General features: G+C 38.8%; 2 protein-coding genes across 5 annotated transcripts; one reads left to right on the top strand and one right to left on the bottom strand.

Moving 5' to 3' along the window:
- Positions 1-5,022: 5,022 nt before the first annotated feature.
- skic8 (SKI8 subunit of superkiller complex) lies at positions 5,023-12,648 on the top strand. Of its 2 annotated transcripts, none has more exons than XM_006628945.3 (11): positions 5,023-5,137; positions 5,533-5,575; positions 6,243-6,270; positions 6,645-6,750; positions 6,840-7,012; positions 7,329-7,477; positions 7,988-8,081; positions 9,259-9,352; positions 9,790-9,882; positions 10,999-11,077; positions 11,998-12,648. In XM_006628945.3, the coding sequence occupies exons 2-11, from the start codon at positions 5,564-5,566 to the stop codon at positions 12,085-12,087; spliced, it is 918 nt and encodes a 305-aa protein (XP_006629008.1). In that variant the 5' UTR covers positions 5,023-5,137; positions 5,533-5,563; the 3' UTR covers positions 12,088-12,648. The 2 variants fall into 2 exon arrangements, with proteins under 2 accessions (XP_006629008.1, XP_015199091.1); XM_015343605.2 differs by having other exon boundaries at positions 5,529-5,575.
- Positions 12,649-13,037: 389 nt separating this feature from the next.
- On the bottom strand, positions 13,038-21,389 carry slc25a44a (solute carrier family 25 member 44a). 3 transcript variants are annotated; one of them, XM_006628944.3, is made up of 4 exons: positions 20,879-21,389; positions 18,607-19,277; positions 17,938-18,065; positions 13,038-16,703 (listed from the first exon to the last, which is right to left on the bottom strand). In XM_006628944.3, the coding sequence occupies exons 2-4, from the start codon at positions 19,235-19,237 to the stop codon at positions 16,512-16,514; spliced, it is 951 nt and encodes a 316-aa protein (XP_006629007.1). In that variant the 5' UTR covers positions 19,238-19,277; positions 20,879-21,389; the 3' UTR covers positions 13,038-16,511. The 3 variants fall into 3 exon arrangements, with proteins under 3 accessions (XP_006629007.1, XP_015199089.1, XP_069046874.1); XM_015343603.2 differs by having other exon boundaries at positions 18,607-19,281; positions 20,879-21,387; XM_069190773.1 differs by lacking the exon at positions 20,879-21,389 and adding an exon at positions 20,025-20,109 and having other exon boundaries at positions 18,607-19,281.
- Between the last annotated feature and the right edge of the window lie 358 nt (positions 21,390-21,747).

Below are 21,747 nucleotides of genomic sequence, written 5' to 3'. Positions count from 1 at the left end.
TCTCAATTGTTTGTGATGAGTCGAAAGCTGCTTCAAATAAATAGTTATACAAAATAAAAATAGTTCTTGAATAATGCATAGCTTTAGGGCACAGAGGGGTTTAAAGATTGGTACCATGCTGACCACCCCCTTGCTACGTTTCTGCAGGCTTTAGAGTTGATTACGAAAAGGCACAGACATACATTTTCTACATCATTACAGACGTGCTTGGTTGCGTATAAAATCCTGTTCCTAGACTGGTGATCTATATGGCTGTACTGAAGTGTCTGGAGGTGTCGAGCCAACTGAGATTCCTGTCCTGATCCATGGAAAGAAACCTCAGTGTCACCTGCCAACTCTAGGGCCTGGAACTGGAATCGTTCTCCTCCAGCACAGATATCACAGAGCACCACTCTTATGAGACAAGCAATTTTTGATAATTATGAACAACCTCATGCCAAATTTTGGAAAACTCAGTATTTCCCCACTAAACTGCTTTTCCTGTTGCATCAAGTTTGGGATTAATGTAAAATTGTAAGATTTTCAATTCCCTCCCAGATAGAACCCATGATTATCTAATTAAAAAAATGTCTATAGCTCATCTGCTTTTCATTAAATATGAGAAACTATTGGCATACGATGCTGCTTTACTTGTTGGCATTGCAAAATCCAAAAGAAAATTGTATTTTTAACAAATGGAGAACGGAGTGACTACCAGGTTTTTGTTGAATAACACGGGGCATTGTGCTCAAGTGTGGATTAATAAATTGTGACTGTAAAACAGAAAAGTTTAACAGGGCCCATGTTCTTTTCAATTGTTCATTATTTCATTTTAATTTTTTTGTAGGAATCTGAAAGACTTCCATTCATTTTTTGTAAGATTAATGATTCAGTCATTTGATTTTGCAAATGAAATGGCAAGGATTAAACAATCCTATTCAAAGGTTTGCCTCCTGAATGAAATTCATCAAAGCTTTTGCTTAAGGTTGATTAAGAGCTCTGTACAGTTTTACAGCAGTAGCGATGATTGGTGTCTGAAGACTGGCTTTGTGTGTTTTAATGGTGTAAATTGGACCTGTCTGGAAATAATTTTGGATTGTATCAGCCTTACCTCTATAGCCAGTGATGCTATCTTTCATTTATTGCAACAGGACACTCATAGAGTGTATCTTCCTTTTGTGTTTCATTCAGTGCAGAAAGACCAATTACTTTGCAACTAGAAGAATACTGAAAGAACAACGTTTTGTTCTGGGAGCCTTCTATTCCAAGGGGAAATTGAAACAGAAATTATAATGCTTCCATTCATTTCTTGCATTACAATTAAAGACATACCTGTACATACAAATATTATATTTAGTAATGATGAACAGCATGCATATATCATGACGTAGTTCAGGTGGGTAGGTGCATCAGCATGCATAGGCTGCAAAGGAACAAGTAATAGGTTTATTCCATGCATGTATTATTATTTCTTTCCACCTTACTGCTTATATCTGTAATCCATATCTAAAATAAGGTACAAATCTGTGTAATTATCTTACAGAGCTTTATAACGCTGGTAACGTCCTGTGATGCTTCTAAATAATGTTTTGACGAAGCCATAAAACTACTCTTTTTCTATAAGTGTAAATTCACACAGTTTCGAGAGTGGCAAAAATGATTCTTAACATTTATTTCATATTTTTTAAATGCAGCTGCAGGAGAATTCTGAATAAGATTCATTGGGGTGGAATTGCTGGACCAAGCGATGATCTGTTTCTTGGAAGGCGATTGAACCCCTGGATTAGACGTTTTTTTTCCAAAGCCTAATAATTGCAGCGATGTTTCACCATTAAGGCAACTGAGGAAATTGGAAGAGGAAGAACAGTGAGCAGAAAAGACTTGGCTGCTCGGGGAGCAGGCAGGGCTCAAATGTGCAATGCCTGCATTTCCTTTTCAATTGACAATCTCTGCCTTTTCCTTTCCAGCAGCTGAGAACCACTGTCAAGACTCTCCTCAGCAGCCTCCTGTCCATAATTCCATTCAGCTGGTTTTCAATGCATGGCTCACCATGTGGACCTATTCATTCTCCACCACATCTTCCCAAAAAGGCCTCCCCTGGAGAGAGGCTACTTTTGTTTATTAATTTCCCTCAGGCAAGATCGGCTCTCTCTTTTTTTTTTTTGATGGTCTTCATCAATCTCTGAAAACTGCCCTCAAGACAACAGGAGATAATTTATGTACAGATGGGGCTCGAAGCACTCTGTCATTGTCCTGTGGAAGTGACCAGTAATAGGAGACAAACTATTCCCTTGTGAACAGTGCTTGGCCATTTTAGGGCTCACCAGCCGTCTTCTGGACAATAAATTCTATTTCCTTTGCTCCACGGAGGGGGAAATGGCTGAAGTAAAAAGGCTCACTGATGAATTATTTTTTGGACATGAATAAATTATGGCAGAAGAAAGGAAATTAATGTAGATTTTCTTTTATCTCTACTTGTGGCTTCTTAGAGAGGAAACAATGCACTGCAGAGGTGTTTGGCTTTTCTTTGACTCACAGTCATGTACTGTGCAAAACTTCTTGGGTTCTTTTTGGCATTTTGGCTTAGGAAAATGTTTAGTCCACTTACATGCTGTGATTCATCATAAACTGACCAGAGAGAGGTGCTTCTGTAGCAGGACAAGTGATAGGGAGAAACTTGTCAAAGTGCAAGGTGTACTGTAGGCCCAAATCATAAGTAATCTGGTTACTGTGCTTAATTATGGAGCAACATTTCAAAATGACTCAAACATTTTAAACCAAGTAAATGAAAAAATATAGTAGGCTGGATGTGGTAAATTATGTATCTCCCAGCACTCCAACATTTCCTATGTGATTCAAGGTTATAACTGGAATTACAAGAAATGCCCTTCCTGGTTTCAGCTTTAATCAGTGGTGGAAATTATTTATCACCACACAAAAACAGTTTACGAAATTGTTCACAAGTTCACAAGAACAACAGGAGGCAGGATTGAAGTACAGTTACAAGCTCACCCGTCCTGCTCTTTAAGATAGCTGTAACTATGCCCATTTCTGCCTTCATAAGTATCTTAGATTAAATTAGATTAAAAGTTTCTTATAAGGAGCAGAGCACCACAATCTTCTATGGCTTCTGATGAACATTGAAGATTCCAAGCCAGCATTCAGTAGATGTTGCTTCTTGAAAAAAAAACCCAACTCAAAATAAGATGTCTTCCTATTTGATTTCAAAACCTTGGCTTAGATTACAGAGAGAAACCCCAGCAATCCATACTGGGCTAATGGAGTACATCGATCATACACCCAGGCTGGCTTGAGGGCTGTGACCTGTGTCGCAGTGTTACCTGCAGAGTGGCCATGGCGTGTCTGTCACATCATTTCCCAAAGGCCATCCTGGCTGAAGGGCCACGTAAATGCTAACATCAAGGTTTGTTTTCTTCTAATTTTTGCAATAAATGTCCAACTGGCATTCCCACAGGGAATGCCCTGACTCTAACCTTTTCAGGCTCCAATAACTGAGCATGCGGATGAATGAAGTGTCTACCAATATTTAAAATACTCCCTGCTGTCTCCTCTCCTCCTGCTCATTCATCACTGCTGACCCCACGGAGGTCTGCTGGCAAAGGGGAGGTTACGGGGTTCAATAATGACCTCCATCCCTTCCTCCCCATCCCATACAACTTATGAGCCAAAAATCCCCGTAAAAAACACTTCTGTGTTTTTTATATGCAGATTCCCTTGTGGCAGGACTACATGTCTTGTTCCAAAAACAACTGAGCCGTCAGCTTTTGGAAACAACTGCATATTCTGCAGGAACTAAGAAGACACCAGAAAAACATGTACCTCTTTGTCCTCCAAATGCTGCAGTTTGCTAGTAAATGTTGTAGACCGTTCGATGTGGAAAAGAAACATAACTTCATCTGCAGTAACACAAGGTGTCTTTTCATTTTTTGTGGTGCTTCGGATGCACACGCAGTGATGAGCCAGCTTTGTACTTGTGCTTATTTCAGTGGCAAATGTTTGAGACATAGATCATTGGTAAGACTTTCTCTGGCTGTGGGACAGTGACAGCACTATTTAATCACAGCTGCACCTGACAAACACTTGTCACACAACATTGCCTCATTGTTTCAATAAATGTCACTGCACCGGGCACCTGACACAGACCAAATTAGATTAATATCACTTTGTTCCTTTATATGCCAGACTAGAAAACACATTAGCTCATTAGACCATTTCTCATGGAAGCCAAATGTCTATGTTCATGTGCCTTATTATCTTTTTTGCTGGATCCAGTGTCCAATATTCTGTATCAGATGCTTGTAAGTGCTGTCTGTTTTAACAGAGGGACATTTCAAAAATAGCATATTGGGAAGAAAATAATAGTTTTGTATTATGAAGGCTTGTATTTGTCACTGAGCTCAATGTAAAACTTTTTTCCCCCCAAAAAAACAGTAGAATTCTTTGATAGTGATACTTAGACAATCTGACTTGCATAATTTAAACATGCATTCATCGCTTTCTAACTGCAAGAACAAGATCTTTCAGACCAATGGCAACGTCACAAGGGTAGAGGCTTCGTTATTGGCACAGAGACATTTTCAGAATGGTATTACTGTCTCTTGTGTGCGGCAGGTTTTGGTTTGGCAACCAATAACATGAATCAGGGATGGTCACTCTTTAATCCACAGGACAATAAGGACAAAAGGGTGAATGCATTTATTAATTTAAATAAAAATAAGAGGTTGACATTTACTTAACAGATGAGCCAAATGACGCACATGAAGAATTCAGAGGTTTTTCACAACGCAAGACACGACATTGACTTTTGATTCTGGAAAGCAAAAAACACTAATATTCCGAAACGATCCCCTGTGGAAACACGGACAGTGAATGAACACACCAAACTATTCTTCTGCCCGCAGTGTTGAAACACTGCCCGGACCCAGCGCTGACTGACTCGCTCCAGACAGGAAACCGACTCAACCCCTTTCTTCTTTTTCCTGTTCTCGCGGGCGCTCCGCCCTACCAGGAAATTCGAGTGCGAACCCCTGTCCCACAATTCCTAGCGCAAGGTTGTCATGGCGTTCTGCAGTTAAAAATTAGTTAAATGCATTATAGAGTGAATTTCAAAGAGACGTTGGGACAAAATAATAAAAAGGTGCGATTTTTCTATTACTAATGATTATCTGTTGAATTATATTGCATTTGTTGCTAACGAAATAGACTTGTTTGTTTCTGTTTTTACACATGTCTTCATACAATAGCCAGATTGTGTAGAGATGTTTTCCCGGGGCTCGTATAGCATTGTAGGAGATAGTCGTAAAACCTATAATTCTGTATGTTCTAAAGTTCGTTTAAAAAAGAACAAAATATATTTTGACTGGCATGTACCTGTAACTATGTGCACAATTATCCAATCAACAAAATTCTAAAATGAAACAGACGATATCCATATAATGGAGAGACTGTCATTTTTCTAGATTTTTTAAAGTTTTTTTAACGTAAAAATCTAATTTTTGGAGGCTTTTCTAACTTATATTTTCCCACAGGCAGCTTGAAAGGCCGATATTTGGAAGAACAGAAAATGAGTACGCAAGTAAGTTAAGTGAGCAGTTAATTATCTTCAACAGCAGTGACACGTTACAGGGATATTACATCTCTAATCAGGCACCATACTGAAACACATTAAGGCTGCACATGTATCCTGTTAGTCTGACACCTGGTAAATTAATAAAACCAATGTAGCCTACAAACGTTTCCAAGATAGTTTCTGTGCAAAGGCACAGTATTTTGCAAACTCCCTGGCTGTTTGAGTTGGACACTTAATTGCAAATATTTCAGTTCAGTATCTTGCACCTTGAATTATTTAATTAATCTGTAGCTTACTTTAGTGTTTTAACTAACCTGATCCTGAAAGACATTCTTAGGTTTTATTCAACTGTATTTTTATCCCGGTACCCATCAGTCTGTTTATTTCCTGTTTGTTCTGGTTTTCAGTTTTGAACGTAAAAATCTAAAACTGAACAATATTCTCAGAATGGTGACTCACTGGAATGCCGTTTGTAACAGGAATTTTCACATACATTTAAATATAAATGGCTTCCTCTCCTACTTCCACAAAGCCAGAGCCAGGCCTTGTATTAGTCAACATTATAGTGATTGCAAAGTAAAGTGTGCAAAGGCGGTGTAATGTAAAATGTAATTAATCAGTATACAGGGAAAGACAGATTAATTTTTTTTTTGCTTTGTCTTTTTAATTTCAGTACAGTATACTTTTCAAACAAGAGCATGGTAAGTCATGTAAATATGTTTTTTTTTCATTTTGTTAAACTTGACATTAAACTTTTGTATTTTTATGTTGTGACCATTAGCCTTTTAAAGATGTCAAAAACGTTGGCTGCTGCTCCACCTACAAACTACAAGAAAAGCCTTCCTAACAAAGGGAATGCTGCTGGTTCAGTTATCTGTTCCAGACCAGTAAATCACTAAGACTTTAATTTCCAGACAGAGCAGTTTTGTCTGTGAAACTGTGGTATTCACCACCTGTACTCTTGAGTTGTCTATGGCGATAGGCTGTCATCTTAGACTATAAGACTGTAGGCATACAGACGATGCAGATTACAGGATTTGTGTGATGAATCTGTGTTGCTGATGCTCAACTGTAGCTCACGATGATGCAATATGGACTGCTGCCTGGGGGCGGAGTGAGAGGGATGGCTCTGAAACAATTGTGACCGGCTCTCTCGACGATCTAGTGAAAGTCTGGAAATGGTAATTCGTTTTAACCTTTAGGTTTTTCGTTATTTAGATGTGGAGCTTGAGTGTGTGCTACATTGTCGTCGTTGTCTTCTTTCTTTCAGGTCTGACGAGAAGCTGGAGCTGCAGTGGACATTGGAAGGTCATCAGCTGGGGGTGGTGTCTGTGGATATCAGTCACAATGGGGCCATCGCAGCCTCCAGCTCTTTAGATGCCCACATACGACTCTGGGATCTTGAATCTGGCAAACAGATCAAATCAATGGACGCAGGGCCAGGTTTTGTATTGTTTCTAGTTTTTCACATACAGATTTTCTTGATCGGGCAAAGTTATATTTTTCATCAATCTATAAATGAAAAATGGTCGTGCCATTTGAAATTCTTAAAGCACACTTATTTTGCCTTCATGTAACATCAATCTGCATTCCTCTCTTAAGAGCTGGTGGTGGAAATTTTTGTGTAAATTATTTATTATTCGTGTTTCTCGCATTACTTTTAAATTCAATAATGCTTCTGGGAATGCAGCTGACCATTAACAGCTAGCACAAGCTCCTAGAAGAAAGATGCAATTTCTTCTTCTTCTTTGTGTTTTAGTTGATGCTTGGAGTGTGGCATTTTCACCTGACTCCAAATACATAGCCACAGGAAGTCATCTGGGAAAGGTCAATATCTTTGGTGTGGAGAGTGGGAAGAAGGAATACTCCTTGGACACCAGAGGAAAATTCATTCTCAGTATTGCATATGTAAGATGCCTTTCGTTTATCTTTTCTTACTTTCAATGTACACTCTGTAGAAAAGGATTTTTTTAAAGTAATGCAGTGTTTTTTGGGAACAAATACTAGTTTCACACAATTTGAACATAAATACAAGTGGCGCTACACCTGAAAAGTTGTTAAATTGTTCACTCTTTTGAGCAGGATCAAATTTTGCTTTCCTTGTTTATTGAAAACTGTGCGCAAACTCTAAACATTCTTCTTAATAAATTAATATTTGTAAAAATTGCAGTGTTTAGAAGAATAATATGCAAAAGCATGGCAGTTTCAATTGAAGAGTACTGAAGATCTATAAAATATGGATTCCCATGGGAATATGTGGCCTTTTATTTCCTTATAGCTTTGCTTGCACTTGTCCTGAAGCCAAATATATTTAATAATATTTACTGTACTGATTTCAAAAACCAAATGCCGTACTTCTCTATAATGATATCAACAAATTATACAATCCAACGATTTAATTACTTTTTTTTCTTTTAGAGCCCAGACAGAAAATATTTGGTCAGTGGGGCTATAGATGGAATCATAAATATTTTCGATATTGCAACAGGAAAACTCCTCCACACCTTGGAAGGTAATTCATACATCTGGTAAATATATTGTGTAAAGAAACTGTTATTGTAAGTGCATTTTGTAGATGTTTTGTTTGTTTACAAATTCGAGAACCCATTATAATATAGTGGTCCATTTAAGGCCTTTAAAAAACTTGTGGATTTGCAGAAAAATTGTTGTTTTTTATTTATCTGTTATGGATATTAAAAAGTAATTGAACTTAGTGTCAAATAGTTTTTCTATTTAAGGAAAACTTGAAAGGGTTTTATAAGTGTTTTTGTAAAGATATAGCCAAATATTGGATAAATCAGTTAAACTGTAAACACCTGTTAGGCTATGTTATGCCCTTTGGTGTGACAGTCAAATTAGTGCTCTTAAAATGTTAATTTTTAGTTTTAGTTAACTGATTTTCTAAAAAATAGGCAATTAAATATTCACCGTAATTTGATGAAAAAGCAATTCAGCTTGAATAATTTACCCACAAAATCTTATTTAATTAAATTACTACTCTAAGCTTGATTGTACTGAAAAAAACTTACATAGCTGTTTTTAAACAGCTTATCATTTTTCATTCAAGTAGGTAATGCACCATACACAAACATAAATCATCACTAATTCTGCAGAACATTGTGCAGAGGACAGATTGAGTACAATGGTAGAATAATCAAAAATAGGAATTGAATGAAAATGTAGTATGAAACAATATATTTTCATTAATGTGTAGCCTATACCGAATCATTCAGTGTGATTTAATATACATTTTAAGTCTATGCTTTTAATTTATTAAAAAATTACTATCCAAGTGCTCACAGTTTTTTTATAGATGACCCAGTATTCTGCAAACACCAAGAATATTAGTGAGAAGTCATTGACACTCTACCAAATAACCTTTGACATTTTTTACCTTTATTCTTTAATATGGTACAGGAACTTCTCTCCAGTTAATTCTTCCCTTACCATTATCCCCCGTTTTCCCCTCTCATATTTTGCAAATATAATCCATTCACGAGAAGTAGATAATTTACTTAATATGGAGATGACTGCTTTTTATTTAGTTTAGAGTTGTTTATAATGTATGGTATCTCTTTGTATTTCAATGTTAAGGACAGCTGAGGTCAGAGTTATCTTAGGATAAAGTGATCCAAACCTCAATGTCTCATTTTAGAAGTGTAGAATAATGTATTTGAACTTTTCTTTAGGTCATGCTATGCCTATTAGATCCTTGACATTCTCGCCAGATTCTCAGCTCTTAGTAACAGCTTCAGATGATGGTTATATCAAGATTTATGATGTGTAAGTACGACTTTTGAATTGCAAGAATTATACTTATGAATAGTGTGGTTTCAGGTTATTAACTTTGCAATTTTACCTGTCACAGCAATCAGTGCTGTTTCAATATACAGATGATCTCACATTTTCACAGTAAGCTGCATGCAATATATTAAAAATGAAAAGCTTTTTTCCCCCGTTTCTCAGCTGTACTCAATTATATAAGTGCAACCTATCTTCTTACTGAACCAGTCTGCTTCCAAATCCTTAAAATTAAATGATAGCTTATCTTGGGACTGTATGTTTGAGACTGTTTGTCTCAAGATGACTATAAACCAAACCTTTGGTGCTTTAAGATTTAGCTAAGCAAAAGTGGAAATAATGCACCGCAGAAGCAGAATGTATTTTTTCTTGCAAAATTTGCTTGAACAGATCAATGGTGTACTTTCTAAATTTTACAGGCAGCATGCCAGCCTTGCAGGGACACTGAGTGGCCATGGTTCTTGGGTATTAAATGTTGCTTTTTGTCCAGATGACACCCACTTTGTTTCCAGGTAGGATATGTTATCACTATATTGAAATGCTGCCAGTGCAAGATGGACAAAAGTAACTCTCTGCAGTACAGTATATAGGAGCTTTGATTTTGTTAATGGTCAATGGGCTTTTCAGAAGAAAAATAAATATGTTCTTGGAAACAATTTTGACTTTCATTGTTTACTTTACCCATAGAGTTATGTGGTTAATTGAATTTACCAAGTAAATAACTCACTTTGAAGTTATGAACTTCTTACCCTCAACTTTGATTTATCTAAAGGAACCAAAAGGAGGGCACTTCTTAGCCTTGGATGTCACTGCATTCTTTCTCCTCACCACAGGATCAGTGAGGATATGAGTTACTGTGGTATTGAATTAAAGCAGTCAATTAAATTATAATTAGCTGAAAATTAATTCATCATGGGTGCAGGGGGGGAGAGTGTACATAAACGCAATGCCACAGGAGGCTAGATGCTTGCCCAGAGTTTGATCCTATTGCAAAGTTTTTTTCCTGTTGTGATCTCATTCTCAACTAATATTTCTGTGAAAAACCGCAAAGTTTAAAAGCTTCTCTCTTATGTAGTTCAGCCAGGTTATGTAGAGCGTAGCTGTAGAGAGACAAGGCCTTTGTTGTGTTTTAAACAGAACAATGGGCTGTGAAATGCAAGAGCAAACATGGACAAAAGGAGCTAAAATATATTGTAAATGCTTTACTTTTTTTATTCCCTTGCAATATTTGCAATGTGGATGGCTATAGATCTTTAAAAGTCTTTAAATTGTATTAACTGCGAGCAGCTGAGGATACCTGGTTTTGAGGAATCATATTTAAAACAAGTTTGTGGGGGACCTTTTCTGGCTCTCAAACAGAAATGTAAAAATAGCTAGTTTTTGAAAGGATAACGACTTTGTCCAGTACAGGGTTGTGGGGGAAGCTGGAGCCTATCACTGAAAGCCCTGTCCCTTTTTGTTGCAGACATTTCTTTCTCATCTTGAAAGAATCGCCATCACCTGTTATTTTAGCCAACCCACAGCCTTAAAGACCAAGATTCTGAGTTATCCTTTTCTTTAAATACTGTATTTTAAATATGTGCCAGATGTAATGGAACATGACATGGATTGTCTTCAATTTTTTGTAGTTCTTCCGACAAGAGTGTGAAGGTCTGGGATGTTGGGTCAAGAGCTTGTGTGAATACTTTCTTTGATCATCAGGACCAGGTGAGGATTTCTATAGTCTAGTTTTTAAAAACTGTGAAAATATGTTTAAAAATATTGTAAGGACATTATTGGGGGAGTTAGCATTGATTGGTTTGTCTTGTTTAATTTCTAGTTTGAGCTTCTTTTGTGTGTTTGATTGTATCCTTTTACCACATAATTTTTCATTCCAACTAACCATAGAAGTATAGATTGCTTTTGTAAAGATCTGTGATAGGTGAATGTGAAAGAGCTATAAAGGGAAGTGTTTGTACAGACCTTTTGGTCTTCAAAGCACTGAGAGTTTATTTTGCATCCTTACTTCCTTACCCAAAGGAGGTCTTGATTTTGGGGTTTTTGCCTTTCTGCATGTCAATTAGCAATTTCAACAGGAACAAAAAATACAGTGGCAGAATCCATTTAGTAAGATGTTCTAAAACTGAGAAATAAATAAGGACAAAAAATTGCCCTGGAAATCTTTGTTGGCCTGCATTTTTGTGGGGACCTTGTTAATTGTGTATCTGCAAAGGTTTCAGAGAAATCTATGGATAGGATTTGACACTGCTGTCATCTTATGATTCTTAAAATATTTTGTTATGCTGCAACAGTGCCACATGAAATGACTCCAAATGTCAATAGAAGTCTGGATATCATTGCCTGGGGAATGAACATTTGTGATTATTTCTTGTGGCATTGTTTCACTGGAATGTCTTCATCCAGTAAAAACAGACAGCCCCTTTTGCTTTTAACTGTTCCGTTACTTCTCAGCGTGTACTTTTCAAAGAATGGATTTGCCTCGTTTGTTTGGTGGGTAAGTCAATCTGTACATTAACATTACAGCATGTTATTATTATCTTTAAATCCTTTATATGTCAGAGAAGCACTAAGGCTTTGTCCTGGACTGAGTATCCAAAAGCAAGAGTTAAAAATGATTTTTGTTTCAGGTGTGGAGTGTCAAGTACAATGGAAATGGATCCAAGGTGGTCTCTGCAGGAGATGATCGGGCAATCCATATTTATGACTGTCCAGTTTGAAAAACGGATTATGGGCCTGGAACGAATCTTCTGCACCTGGAATCGGTCTCCCAAAAACACTGTACATATTGCTTGGCTTGGTATGATAAACCAGATTATTATTTTATATTGAAAGCAGCTCAGCAAAGAAAAATGAAAGCCATCATCTCAAGCAGTTTTGGGTGGATTTTATTTTGTGAATTTGTTTTTAAATAAAACCTTATGTTTTCTTTGACAAGGAAACTGCTCTTCTCTTGGGATTAAATCTATAAAAACGTTTTCATTCCTGTTCATAAAGGCTTTTACTTAAATGTAGTATTTTCAGTTGCCTTGTTAATGAACTAATTTTATATGTGAAGCAGTTCTACGTATGCAGGTTATATAGAAGCAAAAATCAAAAATCAGGTAATGCGTTGGCTTTAACCATTCTGACTATGATTACACAAAAATGTTAAGTAGAATTTGCATTACAAATGTACTGATTGGAAATTGGCTGTCATCTGTCTTGGGAACAGTACTGCCCAGAAATAGTAACCTTCAGCACAGAATCTTTACATTAAATTTCCTGTTTTTCAGCTGTCATTTGTGCGGAGTGATTTTATCTAGATTGGTTTTGTATCACTAATGCAAACTAATATTTCTTTACTGGAAATGTCAGTGCAGTTTTCTGAAAGGCATGAATGTTAATGTCTCATTCTCCCATGTGAGTAGGTTGGCGTTCACAGCACACGGATAAAACAGCTGAATCTCACAAACAAAATCTGTCTGGAGCTATAAATAATACTAATGATTCATTCATAAGATAGAACTGGATTACAGAACCCATTGTCACTCCAAATCAAGTTTTCCATAGGTGAAAAATAGGTTTTTAATTATCAATGTTGCTCAGTGACAAATCCAGGGGATTTGTTTAATGCTTGTTTGATATTGTAATACACTTTTCCTAAAACCAAAACCAAACCATATAAGACTTGTTTCACAGTTTTATTAGAATTTAATAATGAAAGGTTTCTGAGAAATATTGTACATGATGTCGGCAAGAAAGCAACTTTTTAAATCTAACTCCTTAATAAATATTAAAATGACAAGCATTGAAAACAAAACATGATATCCAACCCATGGATCTTTGTAAATACCACCACCAAATAAAGTCTTACAAGCTGGAAGTAAGATAAGATCACTTTACTACACAAATAATGGAGAGGGAAAAATAAACTATACATGATATTGCACTGACAAAACCCTCCAGTTTGATTCCAAACAACTCAAGAACCGCAATATTAAGTACAGTATATGGGTATTTTTCCTACTCTCATTGCAGTCCAGTGCGCCACCTCATGGACAACATAATTACAGTGTATCAATGAAAATCTTTAATGAATAAACCATGCATTGGTTGAAATTTTCAAATTGCTTAGAATTACAAACACCATTTTTAGAGCAGGAAAGAGGAATAAGGGATCATTTTATGGACGTTATTACAACAAGACTCCATAAAATTTAAATTAAATGAATATTCATTCTTTCACCCAAAAACCAAACCTGTTGAGAAAAAAAGGAATTCAAGTTTTAAAGTTATTTCCCATAGTTAACATCTCTTCTGAAAATATAATTCATGATTAAAAAAGGCAAACCAAGCTTTCATATTGTGGATACTGCAGGCTATTTCCTGAAGTGCTCTCAAAATGCTGCTGCTTCCAGAAGTCATTTTGTAGGTTTTGTTTTCTGCACTGAAACTTCCGTTCAGGTACTTTAGAACTGCATGTTCTATTAAAAGATGGATTCAGTGTAATGACCAATGTCTGTCATGTTTAATGCAGTTGAATGCAGGAGGCCAGACACTCCAAAACAGAGACTGGGAAGATTTTATGCAAACACAAAGACTATGGAACTGCTTTAGTAAGCAACACGGACAATATTACAGAGAGGAGTGCTCTATGGTGCTATCAAGTTAAAGTGCTTAAAAAAAACACTGATATAATTTAAACTGCTTCCAAACTGCTTTTTTACCATCTCCTGTTTTAATAATATAACAGTTTAATTCAGTACCATATTTTACAGCTTGCCACTGCACTAACTGCTATACATGTTGAATTGTTTTACAGAGTCATATCTGTAAATAGGTTAGTATACTTACAGATTACGAAATCCAAAAATCAATTAGGACATAAAAATAGCTTTACCCTATAGCAACAGGCTACTCCACTGTTCGCTAATTGAAATTGCCTTAGTAAGTTTTTAACGTCACATTCACAGTACATCTGTACACCCAGCAATATAAGGTTGATTTGAGAAATTAAATAAATGAAATAGGTCATCATCTAACTGAGAAAAATATTCAATATCCAATTGCAGATGAACAATTTTTGAGAATCAGGTATACTGCGAGTGGTACCCCATCTGGTAAAAGTGTTGTACAGGATCTGAAGTGCTAGCTCTGTACATCTGGGTTAACAGTTTTTACATTTATAGTTGGTGACAGTGAAGTAAAGTACTTATCCTGTTTATTTTTTTCTTCAATGTGGAGTACCTAGATGAAACATAAGAATATGGTCATCTGAATGAAGATATGCTCACCAGATTAGCTCCAGCTATTTGGCCATTTAGTACAGAACTAACCACACTCGCAATCTGGAATCTGACCAGTCATGTCATATTTTTTGCTTCCATATTGTGCTTCTGTAATGAGAAGGAGTTTTGTCATCTGTAAGACTGATCTGACAAACCAACCAGAAAACAAGAAAACTGTCTGAAGGAATTTGGCAAATCTGCTTTTTGTGACTAAGGCAACAAAAGTAATTCTTTCTAAAGTTTAGACAATGTAAACGAAAACTTATATTCTAAAAGTAAATCACAGATATGACTTAATTCAAAATTGATCAATTTCTATTGTAAGTTAAGATGCTGATTTGATACTTTCTCTTGGATGGAAAGCACTGAGATTTTCTTCAGATCCTCTGCTTGTCCCCAGATTCCGGCTGAGCTATACCACAATTTCAGTTTGCCGTCACATACTAGCCTGGAAAGACGAGTCTAGTAAATGCACAGAAAAAAAAACCTTTTTTTAGAACCCTGTTACGGGCACTTGAGAAATCTGACTTAGAAAATATCACACATTTGATGCCAGTGAGAGATGGTTCCTGTCCGAAAATGTGAGTCCCCGTCGCTAGATCATGGATTAAGAGGAATGTGGTAGTGTTGTGATAAAATAAATTCTTCATCCTTCTTCCATAAAGTTGAATATAAAACCGACAGTTTAGGATAAACCTTGCAGATGCACTAACAAGATTCAGTGGATGAAGACTATGCTTTAAAAGACGTTAGCGGCTTTCTTAAACACCACCTCTCAGACGTTTCACACCGTGCTCCAACTGGGTATGCCAGCAGTACTGACCAATAGACTTACAGCCTAATACTTATAAAGTATTAGTTACAGAGAAACATGACATACATATAATTTACATGAAGCAGCTAATCCACAATATTTGGTAAAAATTGAATTTGGCCCAAAACATTACTTTGAGTGTAGTTTTAAGCTGTTGATAAGATTGCAATACATCTACTGTATTATGCTTCTACTGTATATAGAGACCCAAGAGAATTTCAAAAAAGTTCCAAATTTTGACTTGATATAACTCTGACTGCTGTAAAAAGGTATAAGGATATGGGCCTACCATCATTCTTTGAAAAGTTTTTTTTAACATTAATTTGAAAATCCACCTACTGTACAATGCTGTAGTAATACTCAGAAAATATGCATTCATTTCTCACAATGTCCACCTTTAACTCCAGCACTCTGTTAAAATGACCAAAGGTCTTGTGCTTTAATGGTTTTCACAGATGTGGCTACATCTCCTTTGTACAGAGAACAATGCAATTCCATAGCTACACTGGCAGAACTGAACATGATGTTTCCCATGTTCAGCAGTAGTATATACAGTAGATGGAGCAAAGATCAATTTCAAAACTGATGGAACAGCAATATTCAAACCTTTTCCCTAATTCTTCAGATTCAGAATGTGTGATCTAATAAGAGTTTGTAGCCTAATTTATGATCTAGAGTTGCCCTTTAAAGAGTTATTCCCATTGTAATTTAAAAATGAGACAATTTATCATCTCAACATACTGTATACAAGAGGTTTAAGGAGTACTCTCTCTTAATTCATTGGTATTTCACAACACAAAAACTTAGAAGAACGTAGGTTTCTTTCTTCAAGAATGTATATATCGGGTAAATTTATATAAATTGTCAGGGAGCTGTTACAGACATCTACAGTATCCTCAAGAAAACAGAAGCACCCACCCCTGACTTAACATGATAATAGTTGTTCCCTTCCCAAAACAAAGTTTCACCGGGCAACACGTTGAAAGTGTTGTAAAGAAAATAATAAACGGGGCTGGAGCACAGGGAGAAAGGGCACAGACTCTGAGCTGCTTTCCCTTCTCTACCAGTGTCTGGAATCGACAAGCTCCGGTCGGAGGCTCAGTTTCTTCAGGGTCTCGTAGCCCACGACCATGACGATGGCAGTCGGCGTGGAGGAGATGATGCGGGCCGACAGCCCCTTGGTCATGCCCCAGCAGCCTTCCTCAGCCAGGAGCTGTCTGAAAGTCTCGATCACAGAAGACTTGCCTTCCACCTTTTGGAACAAGCAAACACCAACATCTTAGTTCTGTTGTTAGTAAGCCACTAGCAACTCACACTTCCTGACAGATACTCCAGGGGGATATCCAACGCCAGCAGCCATATCACCCTGCAACTCACTACTGACAACCCACTGGTGCTCAGCAGGTGTGAGCCTGGTCAGTACCTGGATGGGAGACTCCTGGGAAAAACTAAAGTTGCTGCTGGAGGTTTTATTGGGACCAGTAGGGGGCGCTCACCCTGCAGTCTGTGTGTGTCCTAATGCCCCAGTATAGTGATGGAGACACTGTACTGAAAAAAGGCACCGTCCTTCAGATGAGACGTAAAACTGAGGTCCTGACTCTCTGTGGTCATTAAAAATCCCAGGGTGTTTCTTGAAAAGAGTAGGGATGTTACTCTGGCCTGTTAGGGTCTTAGTTCCCCAGTATGGTGATTGGGACACCATACTGTAAAAAAGGCACATTTCAGAAGAGGCATAAAACCAAAGTCCTGACTCTCTGCAGTCATTAAAAATCCCAGGCTGTTTCTCTATAAGAGAGTGGGGTGTTAAACCTGGCCAAATTTCTCCCTGGACTTTACCAATCATGGCCTCCTAATAATCCCCATATATACTGTAAACTGGCTTAATCACTCTGTTCTCCTCCCCACTGAGAGCTGGTGTGTGGTGAGGGTACGGGTGCACTTTGGCTGTCAGCACATCATCCAGGTGGGGCTGCACATTGTGGCGCTGGAGGGGAGTCTGCATTACTTGTAAACCGCTTTGAGTGGAGTGGAGTGAAATTTTTAAAAATAATCAAAAACAGACCTTTTTTTCCAAAAGTTCTTTGTTGATCAGTTCTGGACAAGTCTACCTAAATCTGGTTGCCTGTCTGAAGGAAAGCAAGTTTTGATCTGTGTCTGTGTACTCTCTGCCAGCTTGAAGCTGAATTTGCTGCCCTTTTCTTCCTTTCAAATTAATATAATCCAGATAATGTGGGCAGATTCAGGTCCTTGCGGTAACAGTACTGCACGTGAAATAAAAAAGCAATAATGTGCATTGTGGGAACAAACTGTTTAAACCCTGTTGGTGGAAGATCATATAAATTAGATGATATATATATATATTTTCTGAATAGGAATTTTGATATAAGAGAGGTCTGCATATTGCATAGCTCAGTCAAGGATAGGTGTAAATGTGTGATGAACATGTCATGCAGAAATCAAAGGGCAGTGCTAGTTCCAGAGCTTACCTGCACTCTGGCCCTGACCACATCCATAGGGTTGGTGACAGTAGAGGCAGTTGCTGCTGCCAAAGGTCCAGCCATAGCTTGAAGGAGCAGATGTGGGCATTCACTGGGTGCCCATTTGGAGAGCTGTTCTGTGGAGAGAACAGATTTACAGCCTGTAAAAGAGCAGACCTTTCTATCAAACGGGCTTCCATCAGTAGTGCCTGGTGACCAGTTTTCATGGATCAACAGCAAAATAAAACACAATTGGATCAAACACTTGTTTTATGTCTCTTTCAATTACGGATAAGTTCAAATCTGTTCATTTCAGAACAGTGAAACAAAGGGGCAATGGTTAACAGTACAGTATGTCATGTGGGTACGTAGGACTAGAAGGGTTCAACCACTGGGATTAATTAGCAGTATGTTCCAGCGCTCCTTAATGTGGAAAACTGTGCTGACAAAAGTAAGTGGTTTCAGTGCAATAAACAATTTCAAAGGAGTAAACAAGTAGCACAGACTTTGGTCAAATTATGTAGAGGACTGCAGCTTTAAATTTCTATGTCTGAGGGGGACACATATCGCATTTTAGTCTGAAAAGGTGTATAAGGTGCTTATCACATGTTCTTCCACCGAAGGCTCTGGGACCTGACCACGGCAGACCTCTGCCTGCATTTCCACCGGAACCTTTACCTGCATAGAAATGATAAAAAGGCCACCACACTGCGCTGTTCGGGATGTACGTCAAGAGAGATGCCACGTAACCCCTGTAAAATCCCCGGACGCCGTCGGCTGCAAAAATCTGAACTATAATGTCTCTGGTCTGGCCAAACATCCATTTGTGCTTTGCCGCCAAAACGTTTTTGGGCTGGATTTGGAAGCGGCCCATGTGGCCCCCTTGTCCTTGCATCATGAGGTGCTGGGAGACGATGTCAATGGGGACCGTGATGCTCTGAGCCACCAGAGACGCCGACCCGCCGGCCACCAGCGATTTCAAGGCGTTGTTCTCAGAGTAGGCGGAGATGTATTTCCTGGCCAGCTCGTACGTGGTGATGTAGCCCTGGCCAGAGATCAAGGTGAAGGTGTTCACCAGGAACCCGCGGTAGAGTCCGCGCACGCCCTCGGCCCGGAGGATCTTAAGGAAGGCGTCGAGCGTGCCGCCGTACAGGGACTTCCCCTTCTGCACCTGCAGCCGGGTGCGGATGAGCGTGGCGGGGTACACTCCTGCTCGGATGGTCATGGTCATGAACACCCCGAAGGAGTAGAACTTCCTCTTGTCCAGATCCTCCCATTCTATGATCTGAATGTTCCTCTTCTCTTGCATCGTCCGGCCGGCCGCGCGCCCTCATCGGATAGACTTCCAGCTGCCTGAGGAAGAGAGCGAGCCGGTCAGACCCCCCACTCCCACAGTGCACTGCGCATGCCAGCCGAGAGGACTTGGCGCACCACCTACTCAGACTGGGGGAGTTCGCTACATAACCCTGTCTGCCATTTCTGAGGGACTGACAGTTCCATCTCACTAGGTTTAAGCAAAAACAGGACTTTGACTCTTCAGGTCGGTCTGTTCTTCTCAGTTTTTAAAGCATGCACAGCCTTGCTTTTTTTTAAGCACCGGAATCGTGTGTGTAAATCTTCCCCCCCTTGAAACAACTGGTTCAAATGATATGACTTTTCCGAAATGGACTTCAGTCCTTGGTAGGGTAGCATTCCTCTTAAGTACAAAGGTGATACAACTGTTGTGAGATAATAAATAAATGTTGATGCTGTACTTAAATCACAAAAACACATCTTGTGATCAATGATATCAAGCCAGATATCTATAGCATCCTATGTGATATAAATGGCAGTTTTCTTAAATGTAGAACTTAAAATGTGAACTGGTGTTTACACGTTGTTTTCTTCTTTTAACCTTTAGCAGTACAATTAACACCTACTTGTAACATTAGTACACTTTTATCACAGTAGATATTTTATATCTACTTAAAAAAGGGAATAGATGTAGCGATTTTTAATTCTATTTACTGGGAGAACATGTTAGCGCCACACGACATGATTATTAGATTTTATAAGTCACAAGTTATTCAGATTTTTTATAAATTCGAGATCCTTACGTAAGAGAAGTACGACGACTGACTGCCAACGAACGGCTCTTTTTACCTATCACAGTATATATACTGTACAGGTTATTTTCTGTGTTACATCTGTCAAAACCAAACAAAAAGAGATGTATTCACCAAGAGCGAACGTCGTATCAGTAGGACTTAATTCAGAACTTCAAAATTAAAAGAATAACCTAAAAATGAAAATGGAAAAACCACAAAGGCAGTAGTTTTTTTTATACGAGACATTTTTAAGAACAGCCTGTCAGACAACAATCAAAAGCTTTGCAACCGCTGCACAAGCTGGTTATATATCTGCGGTTTACACAGACACGGATATTAATTATCAGTTTGTAGGTGCGCATAGCATACATTTTATTACTTCAAATTATAAACACAGGACGCTGGTTTTAAGAGAGTTGGAAATACATTGCATGCCCGATATGAAGCAGCTGAAGCTCCTCACTTGCTTAAGAACATGAACAGTATCGCAGCTCTCATTTGCAGACACATTTCTGGGTTTCGCTGGCTTCAGCAGTTATTCAAACGTCACATTGCATTTGAAATAATTTCACTTCAGGGCTAAAGCGCCATGCAGGTGCACTGCGCCAGTGAACCCTGGACCAGAGTGAAGTGTGTCCTTGCTCCTCAGGTCTGCCCAATATCTGGGCTCAAGAGCGGTTTCACCTCAAATGCTTGGCGTTTCCCCCCATAACACTTCCGTTATCATTCAGATACTGTAGAATCCAGCATTATTTCAGTTACGAAACATCCGTGTGAGCAACACACGGATACATAGCACTGTCAATGCGGGCACAATGGGCGCAAATCCGAGCTCTAAAAAACGCAAAATGGTTTTAACTCACCGTATAGGTATTTTCTTTGAAACCCCACGTCTGGCTACCGCATTTTCCGAACTTTAAACAACACCAATCTCCTTAAAACATGTGAAATTTCTCTGTCAGGAAGGGAGATCGTATGTGCAACCTCCGGCCTACTCGTGATCTCACCAAATGTCATGCCGCCTCAGTGACCAATGCGAGCCCGGAGAGGGAGACACACCGCCGGCGGGTGAAAGGTCAGCCGGGCCGGGCCTGCGCCCTGCTTCCTGTGACACACACGGCATCGCCATATCCGTGTTGTAGGTGCTCCAAACTGGGATTCGTGTTAAAAAAAAATGAGTGTACACAAAAGCAAAGTCATATAGCAGTTGCTTTTCTTTTTAAACAGCAGTAAGGCGGAAGGCGCATTCCAAACTCGCTATTTACAACCTTATAAACTCGGCGCGCAGATTCTTTCAGTAACAACCAAGGCTGGTTGTGCTTGTATTTAGCCGCCATGACCATAATTGCCCTCAGATTTGCTAACGTGGTCAATGTATTGTTCTGTTGCGCTTCAACAGGCGGCTAAGGCAAACACCAGCTGCGACCTGCTGTGCCTTTTCCACCCAGGACATTTAAATCATGTGACGCACATCGTTGTGGATGTCTCGGGAAAGGGCCCAGATTAGAGGATGGCTCTGTTAAACATGGGGAATTTGCTGTTCTACAGTAAGGGTGACTGGTGGTGGGCACAAAAGGTGAACATTTGTTTCTGAACACGGTGTACGATTATAAAATACACTTAAAAAGCACGTATACGCGCAGGCGCCCGAACACGACATCCTGGAGAGCTCCCCCCCACCCCGGCGCCTCTGTCACATGACTGCCTGCCGCTGAGGGGGCGGGTCCGCTAG

This window comes from Lepisosteus oculatus, chromosome 5 (assembly GCF_040954835.1).
Source record: "Lepisosteus oculatus isolate fLepOcu1 chromosome 5, fLepOcu1.hap2, whole genome shotgun sequence".
NCBI lineage: Eukaryota > Metazoa > Chordata > Actinopteri > Semionotiformes > Lepisosteidae > Lepisosteus > Lepisosteus oculatus.
The sequence above is the reverse complement of the archived record's forward strand: the minus strand, read 5'-3'. Positions and strand labels throughout refer to the sequence as shown.